The following is a 14605-nucleotide window of genomic DNA, read 5'->3' on the forward strand; positions in this document are numbered from 1 at the left end:
TTTGAAGTATTGAAGAAGCTACATTAATGCTAAAACAGCAACTGTGCCCTTAGCATTTGCCTTTAGATCAGACACTATGCATGGTAATCTGCAGTGAAATCCTGACATGTTTTTTAAACAGGGGGGCAGATTGCAAAATGAAGTGGTAAAAGTTCTGGACAGTCAGTCCAGAGAAATAAATTCTTGAGAAGCAGTTCCCACTACTGTGTAGGAATCAGCCTTAGTACATGAAAACTCCTTCTTTGATTTGAGATGCAAGTGAAAATAGAAGATCAGTCAAGCCAAAGGTTCTTTTCTCCTCCAGTTCTGCTCCCTCGTACTGTGTAATTTTGAAGGTTTCAGTGGTGTTGGTCAACTTGGTAGGTATTTCACTGGATGGTGAAATTTCACTGGCAGAGTGTGGGATCTCAACGTTTTTTAGCAAACAAGTCTTGGCTTTTCCAAAGTACACTGTGGTGATGCATCACTGTGGAAATGTCTAAGAAGGGGAATCACAATCAGCTCATTGCTGATTGGTGAAAGCTGCTACTGTCTTAAAATTGGTGGCTGTCATCTCCTTTGGAGCGCTTCTTTCTCCCTGTAGCAAGCACATTCCTAGCTGTGACTCCCATTCACAGCACAGACCTTTCTGGCCTGAGCAATATGAGCAAGTGTGCATGGAAAGCACAAGTCCCGTAAGCAGCATTATTACATATTCTGTCCTTGCTGTGGGATGTTTCATCATTAAACTAATTTGTCCTTTCTTGACACCAGTGAAAAGGGACACTCAGACCCAGTCTTGGCAGTTCAGAGGAGAAAACAAAGCTCTCATGGGAGCAGCAATCCATGGCTTTCATTCAAACCAGACATTATGTGTGGGGAGTTGTTATCCACATACACTGTAGCGTGAGGAACACTCTTAGGCTTTTATGTCTAACACTTTATTCTTAAAGGACTAGACATTTCAAGTAAAAATAAGATCTCAGATGATGGATATTCTTCTTGTGCAACTGAGCACCATTCTTCACATCACATTACATGATTCTTGACCAAGGCATGTAGCAAGTCTGGCTTTACGAGTACGTATAGTCAGTCTTGAGACTTAATGTTAACTTCCTGTAGGTCTGAAAAATATTTGCAGGCTTGTCTGCATAAGTTAACATATTTCTGGACTCTTCTTTTCAGACAAACCTAAGAATGGGGTAATTCAGATCCAGAGGCAATTGATGAATTAAAATTTTGCTGGTTTTAAGGAACCATGAGAGGAGATTTATCCTCATTTTTTATAATTACTATGAAAGCCTCAGACATTCATGTTGAGGTTTTGGCTGTACAAGGAACGTTGACAGTTTGTTAAGCCATTTCACATTCTGTCATCATTTGATAGGTTTCTTTTAAATGTCTGAGCTCTTAAGAGTCAATCAAACTGAAAGCATTTATTTAAAATCAGCCTGGTATACTGATGTCTGTAAAGGTCAAGAAGGTGTGGGTGACTAATGCAGAGAATCAGCCAGCTGGTTGCCTGATGTGATAGTGGTGGTGTCAGGATGAGAGGTCTCAGCCTGTAAACTCCTTTTTCCTGTTGGATCCCTGTCCTACTCTGGCCGGAGTCTAGTCTTGTTTCCCAAGCCTCCACCCTCTCCCTGAACTGCTCAGTATTGGTAACACTGCTAAGCCTTGCATTATGTTGTACAGCAAAAAGGAAGAAAAGAAAGAGGTTAAAGAGGAGAAAAAAGAGGAAAAGAAAGAGGAAAAGAAAGAGGAAAAGAAAGATGACAAAAAAGATGACAAAAAAGATGATAAAAAAAAAGAAGAGTAAGTATAAAGAATGAATGTGTGATTGTAACACGTCTCCTACATTACAAAACATGGTATAACATTTAATTGTAACACATAATTGTTCTGTAGACTGCAGACTCTTAGGCTGTCAAATTTTTTTGTCAAAACCTTCCTTTTGGGAAGGTTTCATCTGCTCAGCAAAGTTGTTGTATCTTGAAGACCTGTGTTTAGATCTTTCAGAAACAGCTTCCTATGTCAGTAAAAGGGAGTTGAGCTACCTCTGGTCACTTTGAGTTGAAGATTGCTTTTTAATTATGACAACACTTCAGGACAGCAGCCTGCTTTGCAGAGCTGCACAGACTTTTCATTGTTCTAGAATTTCCATACTGATTCAGAGCAGATAAACCAAAAGTCTGGTTCATCTTACCATGTAGAAATATCTTACATGTAGAAAATTAAAGGTTTGCTAGTAAGTTTAGTTATTTCACTGACCGGTATATTTAATTACTTAGTACGGTGCAGTTCATTGCTAGTGATCACTAAAATTTGCTTCTGTTGGTTAGAGGATGGTGTATATCTGTAACAAAATGAGGTGATTTGAATGCTTTTGGCAGAAATGGATCCCGTTCTTGCTTTTTTCCCATAAAACTGACCCAAATACAGGACAATTTAGTATTATCAGTGATAAAAAGTAACAGTGATGGCAGATTAAAAGAGAATGCATTTGAGTGGCCTTCACAGTTAAGGAGTATGTTAGAGTATATTTATATTTATACATACATATAAACACTGTAGGTTTATATGTATGTATATGGTGGCACCTGCTATATAGACGTGAGGGCATTCCAAATGGAATCTGGTTGATCTCAGGATCTTTATTAATCAAACATTTTAATTGTTTTTTTCCAATTAGAAAGCCTTTGTTCAAAGCACTTTCTTTTGGCTTTAATTACTATGTAGTGAAAGCCTGAGCTTTGCAGTAGCCAAGAGTGTTTTAAAACATTTTGTCAAAGAAAATTAATGTTTTAATGTCTACAAGGTAGTAAGTATACTCTGACATATACTGAACATATGTCATGGTCACCAGTTTTGAGGTGGTGACCAGTTTTCTAGAAGAAATGGTTTAAAACCAGTTGTGAAGATGGTAAATACTTTTTAGATTAAAGCTGCTTCCTTTACTCACATTGCCTGGACATTCAGCTGACAGCAATGTTAATTCCAGAAAAAGACACAGATTTGAAATAAGTTATAATTGCATTTTAATATATTAGCATTCTTGGAGATTAGGAAAAGTCCCACAAATATATATTCAAGCATTGCCTGATCACATATTCTGCACACTATTGCACAGTCCACAGATCACACTTCTACTGTTGAAGTAATTTTGCAGCTGGGGATCTCAAATCCACTAATGTATATTTCCTCTGATTGCATGCCTAATTGCTCTCTATTCCGTATCAATCTTTCTTATGCTGAAGGTGGGCACTTCTGGGCATACCCTGTGCCATGAGCCGTGCTGTTCTTTAAATCTTTACCTTCCAGGCCTGTATGCTTCCTTTAGCATTGCTTCCTTGTTGTGAGGCCTAAGGAGCCAGGGCTGTGAATGGGTGAAATTTGCCTTTACATATGAAGACATGTTTCAGCTCTAGTCACACACCCTGTATGTGCATATGCACACAGAGATTCTTACTTGTACAGACATGTATTTGAATATGTATGTGTTTTACTTGTTCAAATGCATGTTTATACAGCCATTTCCATAATAGATTTGCTAAAAACCAATAATTAGCCTGCAAAGGAAGGTTCCTTCTCTAGCAATGAAATGTAACCTTCTAACCAGAGTGATAATAAAAAACATTTAACAATTAAGTGTTTTTTCAGTGTGAGGCTTAATACAGAAGAATATCTCCCAGGCTATGGGTTTCAGTCTGGGGGATATGAATGTCTGTGTATTTCTTTCCACTCTTATTTACTTTCTCTAAAATAAACAAATAAATAAATAGAGCTTGTCAGATGGGATGCCTGGTATCTCATCTGTACTGCCTGCATGGATACTTCCTCTTCTTGGGCAGCTGTGAGTTCATGGTGAAATGAACAGCCTCAAGAAGAGGGAAATCCAGCAGGTTGCTTGCTCACATTTCTAATGTAAATATGCATGTTTTACTTTCCAGGCAGAAAAAGGAGGTCTTTGTGATAGATCCTTCAAGCAATCTGTACTACAACTGGCTGACCGTAATTGCAGCACCCGTGTTCTATAACTGGTGTATGCTAGTGTGCAGGTATGGATTTAAGTTAATAACAATTTTACATTTCAAGCCTTATGTTTCCTATGCAAATCACTCTCTAATCTCCCTGCGGTATCCTTTGGGTGATTGACCTAGAAGGTTTACCCATCTGCCCTTAGGGATGTGTGATATGCATACCAGTGGGAATAGATTGCCAGTGCTTTGCTTTGTTGTTTTTTTTTTTCCTTTTTGTCTAAAAGCAGGTGGGTGTAACTTGCAGTGTGTCCTCATGAGCACTGGTGTGGCCTTTGTGTGCCACCTGCTGGCTGGCGGCTGAGCTGTGTCCTGGCCGCTGCATCCCTAAGCACTGCCCGGGATGAGGGCTTCCCTCCACTCAGGAGAGGACAGAAAGGAGGGATGTGGGCAGTGGTGGGGCCTCTTAAATTCATATAATGCATCTTTTGGATGCTCGAAGGGCAGTAAGATTTAAATCAAGTATTTCTTTTCCATGGTAGAATGTAGAAATCAGTTTCAGTCAAAGTGATGGAGTGCTGTAGAAATGGTTTCCTTACACTGTGTAAGATGGTAGGGAGAGATGAGAATGGCTTGCCACTGAGAAACAAATCTTTTATTTGGGAATTATCGTCATGGAGATGTGTATCCCGTGAAATCTGATGCACTTTTAACTGTAGGGATATGTGTAGTCCTCCATAAGTGCACTTGTGTGGCATTTATGTGTTTGAGTTTTATTCCTGTGCAGAGCACCTTTGAATTCTGAAATATCCTGGTTTCTGTTTGAACATAGCTCTAGCATGCAGGTGTCTGGACATGGAGATATGCTGCCTGTAATATTTCTGTTCCAGAAATGTGTGCTAACGTGCTGCTAGGGCACGTAATGCAAGCACTCTGCTTATGCAGTTGGTCTAATTTATTTTTTTAAAATCTTTCTTGCTTTAGAGCCTGCTTTGATGAGCTACAGATGGACCATGTTAAAATGTGGCTGTTCTTGGATTATCTCTCTGATATTATCTATATTATTGACATGTTTGTCAGGTTCAGAACAGGTGAGTCTTCCTGGGATTTTACAGTGTTTTCAAATACGGCAAAGGATGGGAACAAAAATTCTCCTGTGGGGTCTGACCACTGTCAGAATATGCTGTCAGAATGCAATAATGGAGGCTTTTGGCAGATGAAGTATCTGGTCAGTTTGGATTTTTTAAGGCCATACATTTCAACACTTGCTCTTCACTTGTCTCTAAATTCAGTTCTGTCAGTCATAGGCATGCCAGATGCTGAGTGCATAGCCACTGTTACAGGCTGTGTGGTGAAGGAACAATAGGGCACTTGGAGCAGGAAACCAACTGCACTCCACAAGTGCTGTTTTCTTAACCAAGCTGTGCAGCATCCTGGTCAGAAGTGCTTACTGAATTGGTCAAGTGCAAGACCTGGCACCTGTCTCAGCCTTCAGTCTGTGGTCCTATGCCTGGAACAGGCAGTGTGGCCCCTCTGCCACTGTCTCTGCTTCCTGCAGCCTCTATGAGGTCCTGGCTGGGTTTCCCACTGCCTGGTGATGGGATAGGGTTAACCCAGGAACCTCTGCTCAGGTCCTGCCTTCCTGGAGGAAGCGTCAACCCAGAGGATCATGAGGGCTGTGCCGTGCTATGCATTAAGTGGTTCCTTTCAGCTTCTTGTGTGTTTCTGTAATCCAGGCAGGCTGAGATTCCAGCCTTGAAGTAGTATCTGTTTTAAACTGAACAAGGTCATAATACAGGCCTAAGCTATGATGTACAGTGGTCCACATGACCAAGTTACTGATAGTCCTTGGTGCACTTTGGTGCTTGCACTTCGGTCCATGCTAGCGAGCACCTGAGCACCTAGCTGGGGACAGCTAGGAGGACAGCAGAGGTTGGGTGTTCTTCGTGGTGGTGTTTTTGGAGGGGCCTGGAAGAACTTACATATGAATAGAAGCTGTCATGGTAGCTGGTCCTGGGCCAGAAAACATCTCCTGTTGCATTCTCTTCACTGGTACAGACACAGCTTCAAAATGTCCCTTGAAAGGGTCCAAATCAACACTGATCATTTAAAAAAATGAGAGTAATTTTAAATCTTTCATTTTAACATCTTATCCATTTTTATCTATTTATTTATTTAAAGTCATGCTGACAGCTTGATGTTAATTATGGCCTGTGACCAAGCTGTAAACATAAGTACAAGAAGGGCTAAAAATGCTATCATGTGGGAAGCACACTACCCTTGGCAAGCCAAATTCTTAAACTTAGCACTTGTTCAACAGGAAAGTCAGTTTCAGGTACCAGCCTAAATCACAGGAGTGCTGTATTTGGGGCAGGATGAGGGGGGAGGTGTTCATCTTCTTTGTGTAGTTAAAATGTCAGCTGTGCCAACTAGATTTACCTACTGCAGTTACATCTGTTAATGTAATGGGAAAGAACAGAGTATAAATTAGGCATGTCCAGGCAAAGCAAGTTATAAATTTCCATGGGCTATCCTGATAATGATTATATGGCTGTTAAAGCCCAACTGGAATTTGAATTTTCAGGCCTGGCTTGCAACTGCAGAATTGCTGGACCCATATCCAGAATGCTTCAGTGCAGCTGTCTGCTGTAATTGCAGGCACTCCAAGAAAGAAGTCACTTCTTTTAGGTGGCAGAATCTTTGTCAACTTTCTTAACAGTCCCTCCTGGCTCTGCCTTTGCCTCTTGCCTTTTCCTGTGAGTCTGCAAGGTCCACCTGCCATGGAGACAGAGGTCCTGGAAGCCTTTGGGGAAGAGACTTTCTGCTGTCTGAGGGCAGGGTCTGCCTTTGAACTGAGATCTAGGTAGTCCCACAACTACTCTGGTCATCAGGTTCTCCATGGTGTATTTCTGTCTAGCTGTAGGGCCAGTTGGACTGCATTTCACCTATTTGGTGACTGCGCATTGTGAAATAGAAAAGATTTATGTCTCAGCAGCTGGTTGTGTTTAGTATACCTGGTGTTCTAATGCTTTCAAAAGATTTTACTGTAAGACTTTAGTTCCATAAGAGAGCATAAAGCTGAGAGATTTTTATCTCCTTACAAGAGGAAGGTGTTTTCAAAGTTACTTTTTGTAACTGTGTATCAGAAATTCATCAATCTGGCCAGCTTTTCTGTTTAGTTGTGTAACTAAAGGGTATATTTGACCAGGTTTTTCAGCAGTTTTCTGGGAGGCAACACATGCATGGCACAGGAACTACTTCCATTTGTAGTCACTGTCAGTTTGCAGATCCAGATACACACAAATAGATGAGGCATTTGCAGATGCACCACACATTCCAGAAATAACTGTGCTGTGTAGGGCACAAAGAAATGCCTCTTGGTGTTCCTCAGCAGATGCTTCTCTGAGAAAGCTATAGATGGCTTGTAGATTTCTACAGGATTAGTAAAATGTGATAGTCTTGGATACACCGGGAATATTTTGTTTTTTTTCTCAGTGGACTTTTTCTCCTGAGTGGCCCAGTGGGCTGACAGTTGGATATCTCCATTGCAATTGCAGCAAGTATTTTGCAGTGCATAGGCTGTTCCCTGTGGAACACTTGTAATGCCCTCAGAGGGATGAAACAGTACTGTGGTTGTAGTGTCTGCAGTAAAGGTCTCTCACTGCAGTTTACATCTACTTGTAAGTTTTTAAATCTAATACTTTTCAAAGTCTTTGGAATGAAGAAATATTGATGTGTGAAAGTCTGCTTAGTAGCTCTCTCACTAGAAACACAAAGTGCAAACCAAGGAAAATCATGTCTGTTTTAATGTTGGACACAAGAGGAAAAATATGACTTATGGAGGAGGGTAACTGCATTTCTTGATCTCAAGGATATCTGTATTGTTTGGGAAAAATTTCCAACAATCCATTATACCTACTTATTTTTGGTATTTATTTTTAAAAATTCCACTCTGATTTTATACACAATTGCTTAACACTTTCTTAACTTCAGTTATGACTCATGCCAATGATTCATGAAGTTAGATGCTTGAATCTCCCTCTTTTTTTTGCAAAGATACTTAAAAGAAAAAGATACAGCTGTTGCAGAATAGAGTGGAAAACCTGAGGGAGCACTGTAGTGATAATAGAGTCATTGTTCTTAGTCATTATATATTCAGCTTTGAAACTTGATTGAAATATTTAAATATGCAATTAAATGACCTCAATGTCTGTAGGCATAACAGTACAAATTTTAACATTCTTAGGCCTCAAATGTAAGTCACTCACTACTGTTGACAGTATTTTTATTCTAACAAGTAAAATCTTTTTATTCTCTGAAGGCTTCCTTGAACAAGGATTGCTGGTTCAGGATGAGAAGAAATTACGAGAACATTATACCAAAACTATGCAGTTCAAACTGGACGTGCTGTCTCTTGTGCCAACGGACCTGGCATATTTCAAGCTTGGTTTGAACTACCCCGAGCTCCGATTTAACCGCTTGCTGAGGATCGCTCGGCTCTTTGAGTTTTTTGACCGTACTGAGACCAGGACAAATTATCCAAACATGTTCCGTATTGGCAATCTTGTGTTATATATTCTTATCATCATCCACTGGAACGCATGCATATACTTTGCGATATCGAAGGTGATCGGGTTTGGAACTGACTCCTGGGTGTATCCCAACGTGTCTGTTCCGGAGTACGCGCGCCTGTCCAGGAAGTACATTTACAGTCTATACTGGTCGACGCTCACGCTGACTACCATCGGAGAAACACCGCCCCCGGTGAAAGATGAGGAGTATCTCTTTGTGGTCATCGACTTCCTGGTGGGCGTGCTCATCTTCGCTACCATTGTCGGTAACGTTGGCTCCATGATTTCCAACATGAATGCTTCAAGGGCAGAGTTCCAGGCCAAAGTGGATTCCATTAAACAGTACATGCAATTCCGAAAAGTGACGAAGGATTTGGAAGCCAGGGTTATTAAGTGGTTTGATTACCTCTGGACCAACAAGAAAACAGTGGATGAGAAGGAAGTTCTCAAAAATCTGCCTGACAAGTTGAAGGCTGAAATTGCCATCAATGTCCATTTGGACACACTGAGGAAAGTGCGTATATTCCAGGATTGTGAAGCTGGACTTCTCATTGAGCTGGTGCTGAAACTGAAACCTACGGTCTTCAGTCCTGGTGACTACATTTGCAAAAAGGGAGACATAGGAAGAGAAATGTACATTATTAAAGAGGGAAAACTTGCTGTGGTGGCGGATGATGGCATAACCCAATTTGTAGTCCTAAGTGATGGCAGCTACTTTGGTGAAATCAGCATCCTAAACATCAAAGGTAGCAAATCTGGCAACAGGAGGACAGCCAACATTAGGAGTATTGGTTATTCTGATTTGTTCTGCTTGTCTAAGGATGATTTAATGGAAGCCCTCACAGAATATCCAGAAGCCAAAAAGGCTCTGGAAGAAAAAGGACGTCAAATTCTGATGAAAGACAATTTAATAGATGAGGAGGCAGCAAAAGCAGGAGCTGACCCAAAAGACTTGGAAGAAAAAATAGGGCGACTTGAAGTAGCTCTAGATACACTGCAGACTAGGTTTGCAAGGCTCTTGGCAGAATACAGCGCATCTCAACAAAAGGTGAAACAGAGACTTGCCAGGGTAGAAACCCGAGTGAAAAAATATGGTAGTGGCAGCTTATCAGTTGCAGAAGCAGAGGCTGAGAAACCTGAGGAGGAGAAGAAGCAGTAATGGAGTATTTTTATTTCCATATTTATTGGAGAAAGTTGAAGCACTGAAAGCCATAAATGTATGTAAATATGTGTGTGCATACATAGATATAATTATTTTTATATGAATTCAAGAGAATGGTTTTTAGTATTTTTAACTGAAGCAGTATTTTCTTGTAAATAGAACACTGTCACCTTCTTCTTGGGGGGAGATTTGGTCCAGCACTTGGTACTTTTTTGTACTGAGAGTGGGCTTCTTACAAGTCATGCTAAGAATGTCTGTTGTGTTTGGTACCTGTAGGTCTTGACACATTGTCTCTACCCACACATCGTGTGTTAAGAAGGCATTGTATTTGAAGTAGAAGAGATTAATTTTTTTTCTTTTTAAGAGCTTAAAAAATGTTTATAGGGTACCCTGTTCTAACTGGCTACATTAGTAGCGGATTAAATGCATGGATGGATATCTGGGTTTCTCAAAATCTTTGTTCTTTCACAGTCTGTACAAACAGTTGGATGACAGCTAAGCAGTGTCAGGTACCTGGCCATTGCAGTGCACCCTGCATGTGTCTGAAATAGCCATGCATTCAGGAGCTTTAGTCTGATTCTCTCTAATGAGCTGAGCTCTGCACAAAGGACCACGTTGACAGGGTAGCAGTGCTCATTCATGTCCCTTCTGGCAGGGTCTGTCACAGCCTTTGCTGCTCTGCAACTGCTTCACCAGGGGAGAGAGCAGGGGAATCCTCCCTTTTGTGTTTTTTTAGCCCAGTTCCATCCACACTGATAAAAACTTCATTTGGAAAGGAGTACCCTAAAGCTCAGTGGTGGAAGGGTAATACGGCTTCATCAAACCTGGGAAGAGAAAAGAGTCCTCTGGTATGTGCAGCTCCCGTATGTAGGGTACTGAGTGAACTCCCTGGCAAAGTGGGCAGTCCCAAGGGAGGCTACTGAGGAATCCCATGGGCTGGCAGGGCAGGCTGTCCCTGCCTGCAAGGCAGCTTGCTCCCACAACAGGGTTTCTGCAAGGCAGGAAGAACAAGCCCTGTGTTGCAAAGTCATTCCAGTCACTAAGGCCTATGTTTTCTTCCTTTTTATTTCTAAGGATGTCTACTCCATCTCCCTTTGCTATTTACTGCCATCTTTTCTCCAAAGTAGTTGTCAAATGACCTTGTTTCCATTAGGGAGAATGCAGAAGATACTAGCTTTCACTTATTGCTGTACAGTATTTTGCTGTTATGCAACTTTCCCTATGTTACTTTCATCCTCCCGTATCTCAGTGGCTTTTGAAAAGTATGGAGTAGCAGAGGCTGTTCAGCATGTATGGCATGGGATCCTCCAGTGGCATTAGGTATTACTGTGGTGGGCAGTGCTCTGACTTTAGTTGTCCTCAGCCCTGACTTACAACAGCATCTGGAATCAATGGCCTGGAAATGGTTGGGGAAAAAAAAAAAATCACCCACTGAGAAGAGGGTGATTTAACTGGGTGGTACTGGAATGAAAAGAGACAGTTTTGCTAAACTGAATACAACTGCTCAGAGTAAGCCCTTGTCTCCAGGCAAGCAGCTGTTCCCTTCTATTGACACTTCTGAGCCTTGTGACGGAGACAGATCTGAGTAAGGAATAGGGCTTTGCCAGCAATACTGGCAAAGGGACATCTGGGTAGTAATGGCCACATATAGCCCTCATCTAAACTCCTTTTATCATTAGCCTAGACACCAACTACACTTACGGATCTTCCCTAGACTGGGTTTAACCTTTTTTTTTTTTTTTTTTTTTTTTCAAAATATCCACTGATTGTAACAAGTGTAACAAGTGGTTTGGAAAGTAGTCAAGATCTGTTTGTGACCAGTGGCATCCAGGAAGTATCAGTCCATCAGCTGAATCTTGTCCTTATTTTCTTAAAGGGCTTGAGAGAAAGGGGGGAGCTCTGAGAAGCTGGTTTTGGCAGGGGTATAGTGCACTTGGTCCCACCCAGAGGCAGGCAGGGCTGAGGTGGAGCTGGGCTCACTGCAGGGTACCCCTGTGAGCACAGATGGTGCTGTTACAGACTGCTCAACTTGCAACTTTCACCTGGTGACAGGTACAATAGTACCTGTGTACGATTACACAGTCGCCTTGGCTGACATTCACTGCTGTGTGACTCAAACCCACTGTATCTTGTAGGGGTTTTGTGCATATTGACATGTTCTCCATCAATCATCATTCTCTGTAAATACCTATCTACCCACCCAACATAGCACAGCTGTTGCAGCCACTAGGTATATATGAGAAAAACTGTTTAAAGTACTCTTTATACCAAATTTATACCTCTTTAAAAACCCTAAGAAACACAGGACTGCTTTTTTACCTGATGGATCAGAACAGCCTAATCTATCAGTTAAATACATGTTTTCTCTACCCTCTCTGTGCCTCTTGATCTGGTTTTCATATGCCAGAAAAAGAGCATTTTGATGCTATTGGCTTCAGTCACATTGAAACATACAGCTTCTGGCATGATGAAATCACATCCTTTAAAGTCTTTCATCTCTGTAAGATTTTTTTCCTCTTTAATGTGGCTACAGCATGTACATTAAAATATTTTGAGTAATGTTCAACCAACTGTGTGTTTTCTCTTATCCATATCCCTCTAGATTTTAGTGTTTTGTGACAGGCTTTGATCAGATCAACATTATTTTGTCCAGAAAATCGTTAGCTGGAACAGAGATCTAAAGTGACATAAAACCAAGTGGGAATGGTGGTCTTCCCTCACTACAGGGCAGCTGGCACACAGCTTTGGTCCTGGGCCCAGTTTTGACACCATCCCTGCGTTTGCAGAAGCCACACAGACACAAGAGCCTGACCATTACCCCCCTGCCCAAGGGGTGGCAGGTCCCATGGGGCACAGAGCCTGCTAGGCTTTTCATGCTGCTGCCATCTGTCTCCTGTCTTCCCAGCTCTAGGCAGGGTGGCACAGCAGGGACAGTGGCTTGTCTAGCAGAAATAAGTGTGTGCAGCTTTCTGCTACTTGCACACAGGTCACCTGCCAAAAATTGCCTGGCACAGACTGGGCTAAGCTTGTCCTTCAACCCTGCCCCAACAGAAAGCAAGGCACAGGGCAGTGCTTACAGAGCATTTGAACATAGGCCCAGAACCTAGAATTAGGTTTAATGGCCACAGCATTCACTTCATGTGAGCCTAAGCAGGTAGCCATGGCCTGGCACTGCTGCTCCAAACTATCTGTGCTGAGACACCAGATGGGCAAAGTCTGAGAGGTTTGAACATCTGCTCCATGTACAAAAGGAAAAGAGAGGTGGTGGAGTGACACACCATGCTCCAGCTGCTGCTCAGTGAGCTTTTCCAGAGAAAGGGTCTCAAGTCATGGACCCTGCACCCTGACAGCAAATGACTTCAACCTTGCTCCTCTCTGAAGTGCTCTCAGTGCTCTCCCCATTCTTTTAACCTCATCCCCTACTATTACTTTACTTTACAGTTTTTAGAGCAGAAAACTGCTCTGCCCAAATTCAATGAACTGGACTTGAGAAGCAGCAGTGACAGCAAAACAGCTCATGTATGTGTACAGCTGAGGGCTTTTCTTGACAGCACAGCTCTTTCTTCAGAAGCAGCCCAGGGAAGGTACAATCGTGCTTTTAAAACTCTTTTCTCCAAGGCTTTGGCTTTAGAACTTCATTCCTGCCAAGTATTTATTAATGTACAGTAGGAGGGCTCTACTTCATCTTAAAAACCAAGCTGCTCATTGTCCTTAACCCCACAAAAGCATTAGTGCTTTCTCTGAGCTGGTCCATGTGTTACTGGCTTTGGAAAAGCAAAGTTCCAAAACTCGTGTCTGAATCACTGCTGACACCAAGGATGAGGCATTCACAGGCCAAACCTAGGCCAGGCTGTCCAGTGAGGTGACACAGGCAGACTAAAGGAGAAGTACTCTTCAAGCTGACAGCATTTGCACTTGGCTTCAAGGTCCCCAAGCTCTTCTGTTAATGTTTCCAACCTGGAACAAACAGAAAGAATCAACCCTTGTCTACATAATTCAGCAATCGCAAAAACCCCTCATGTATCCCTGAGAGAAAAACAAATTATGCACTAAATGGATCTGGCAACTGTACAGGCAGTTAAAGTGCAAGATTTTTCAGTTGTGGCAGCTTTCCTGAGGGAAGCCATCAATCTGGGACTCCCTTCTCCTCCCCAGCCCCGTTTATAGCCCAAAGCATGAGAAGGGTGCCTGAGGGGGGAAACCACACAAGCTCTGAGGAACAAGCTCTAGGGCTGAAGATGGTCAGGCCTTTTGTTTCTAAAATTCAGATTTTGCAATAATTTCCAGCTCACAAGGGCTGAGGCTTGCTGCTGCCAACTGCCCTTGCAGCTTCACTGCGGCAAATGCAGTTCTGCTGTTTTGTGTTTGCAATCCTCCCCCTTACACACCCTAGGAGCAAAGGGAGGAGGAAAGGCTTGTACTCGTTAAGCAGTTATTTAAGGATGAACACAAACATTAGCTTTGCTCCAGAAGAAGCAGCAGTTCTCACAGATTTCCTTCATCAGAAGCTGGGAGATCACCTGGGCTCCTGCAAGCTGACTGCAGGTTACAGTGCAAATAGCTTCCATGGGCTGTCTTCCCAGAAGCTGAGGACACTATCCAGCTCTAAGAGAGACCTGTCTTATTTGTACAGGTAAATCAGGGGAAAAGTACTAAAACCAGAAGTGTGGAAACATGGAAGGAATTTACTAATGGATGCTAATCCTTTATTTCTTTCCTTAGCATTTGTGGCACCTGGTAGCAACCTTTGTGTAAGAGGGCAACTGAAGAACATAGAAAATCAGGAAAGCACAGCTGTTTTCTAGAGTGATGGGCAGCTTGATGAATAGCTCTTAATTTCTTAGCTTTTTGTATCTTTTAATATGTCATTTCTTTAGCTTTCTGACAAGGAAAAAACCCCACACCATTCTGTTCTT

At 42.1% G+C, this 14605-nt stretch overlaps 1 protein-coding gene across 2 annotated transcripts in view; it reads left to right on the forward strand.

Moving 5' to 3' along the window:
* Positions 1 to 12255, forward strand: part of CNGA3 (cyclic nucleotide gated channel subunit alpha 3) — a 30553-nt gene extending 18298 nt beyond the window's left edge. Inside the window, exons 6-9 of one of the 2 annotated variants that reach the window (XM_019006823.1) lie at positions 1675 to 1794; positions 3930 to 4037; positions 4941 to 5047; positions 8278 to 12255. In XM_019006823.1, the coding sequence (XP_018862368.1) occupies positions 1675 to 1794; positions 3930 to 4037; positions 4941 to 5047; positions 8278 to 9686 (1744 nt within the window). In that variant the 3' untranslated portion in view covers positions 9687 to 12255. The remainder of the gene's footprint in view (positions 1 to 1674; positions 1795 to 3929; positions 4038 to 4940; positions 5048 to 8277) is intronic. The other variant, XM_015630400.3, reaches the window with a different exon arrangement.
* The last annotated feature ends 2350 nt before the right edge of the window (positions 12256 to 14605 follow it).

This window comes from Parus major, chromosome 1, assembly GCF_001522545.3.
Source record: "Parus major isolate Abel chromosome 1, Parus_major1.1, whole genome shotgun sequence".
Classification (NCBI taxonomy): domain Eukaryota; kingdom Metazoa; phylum Chordata; class Aves; order Passeriformes; family Paridae; genus Parus; species Parus major.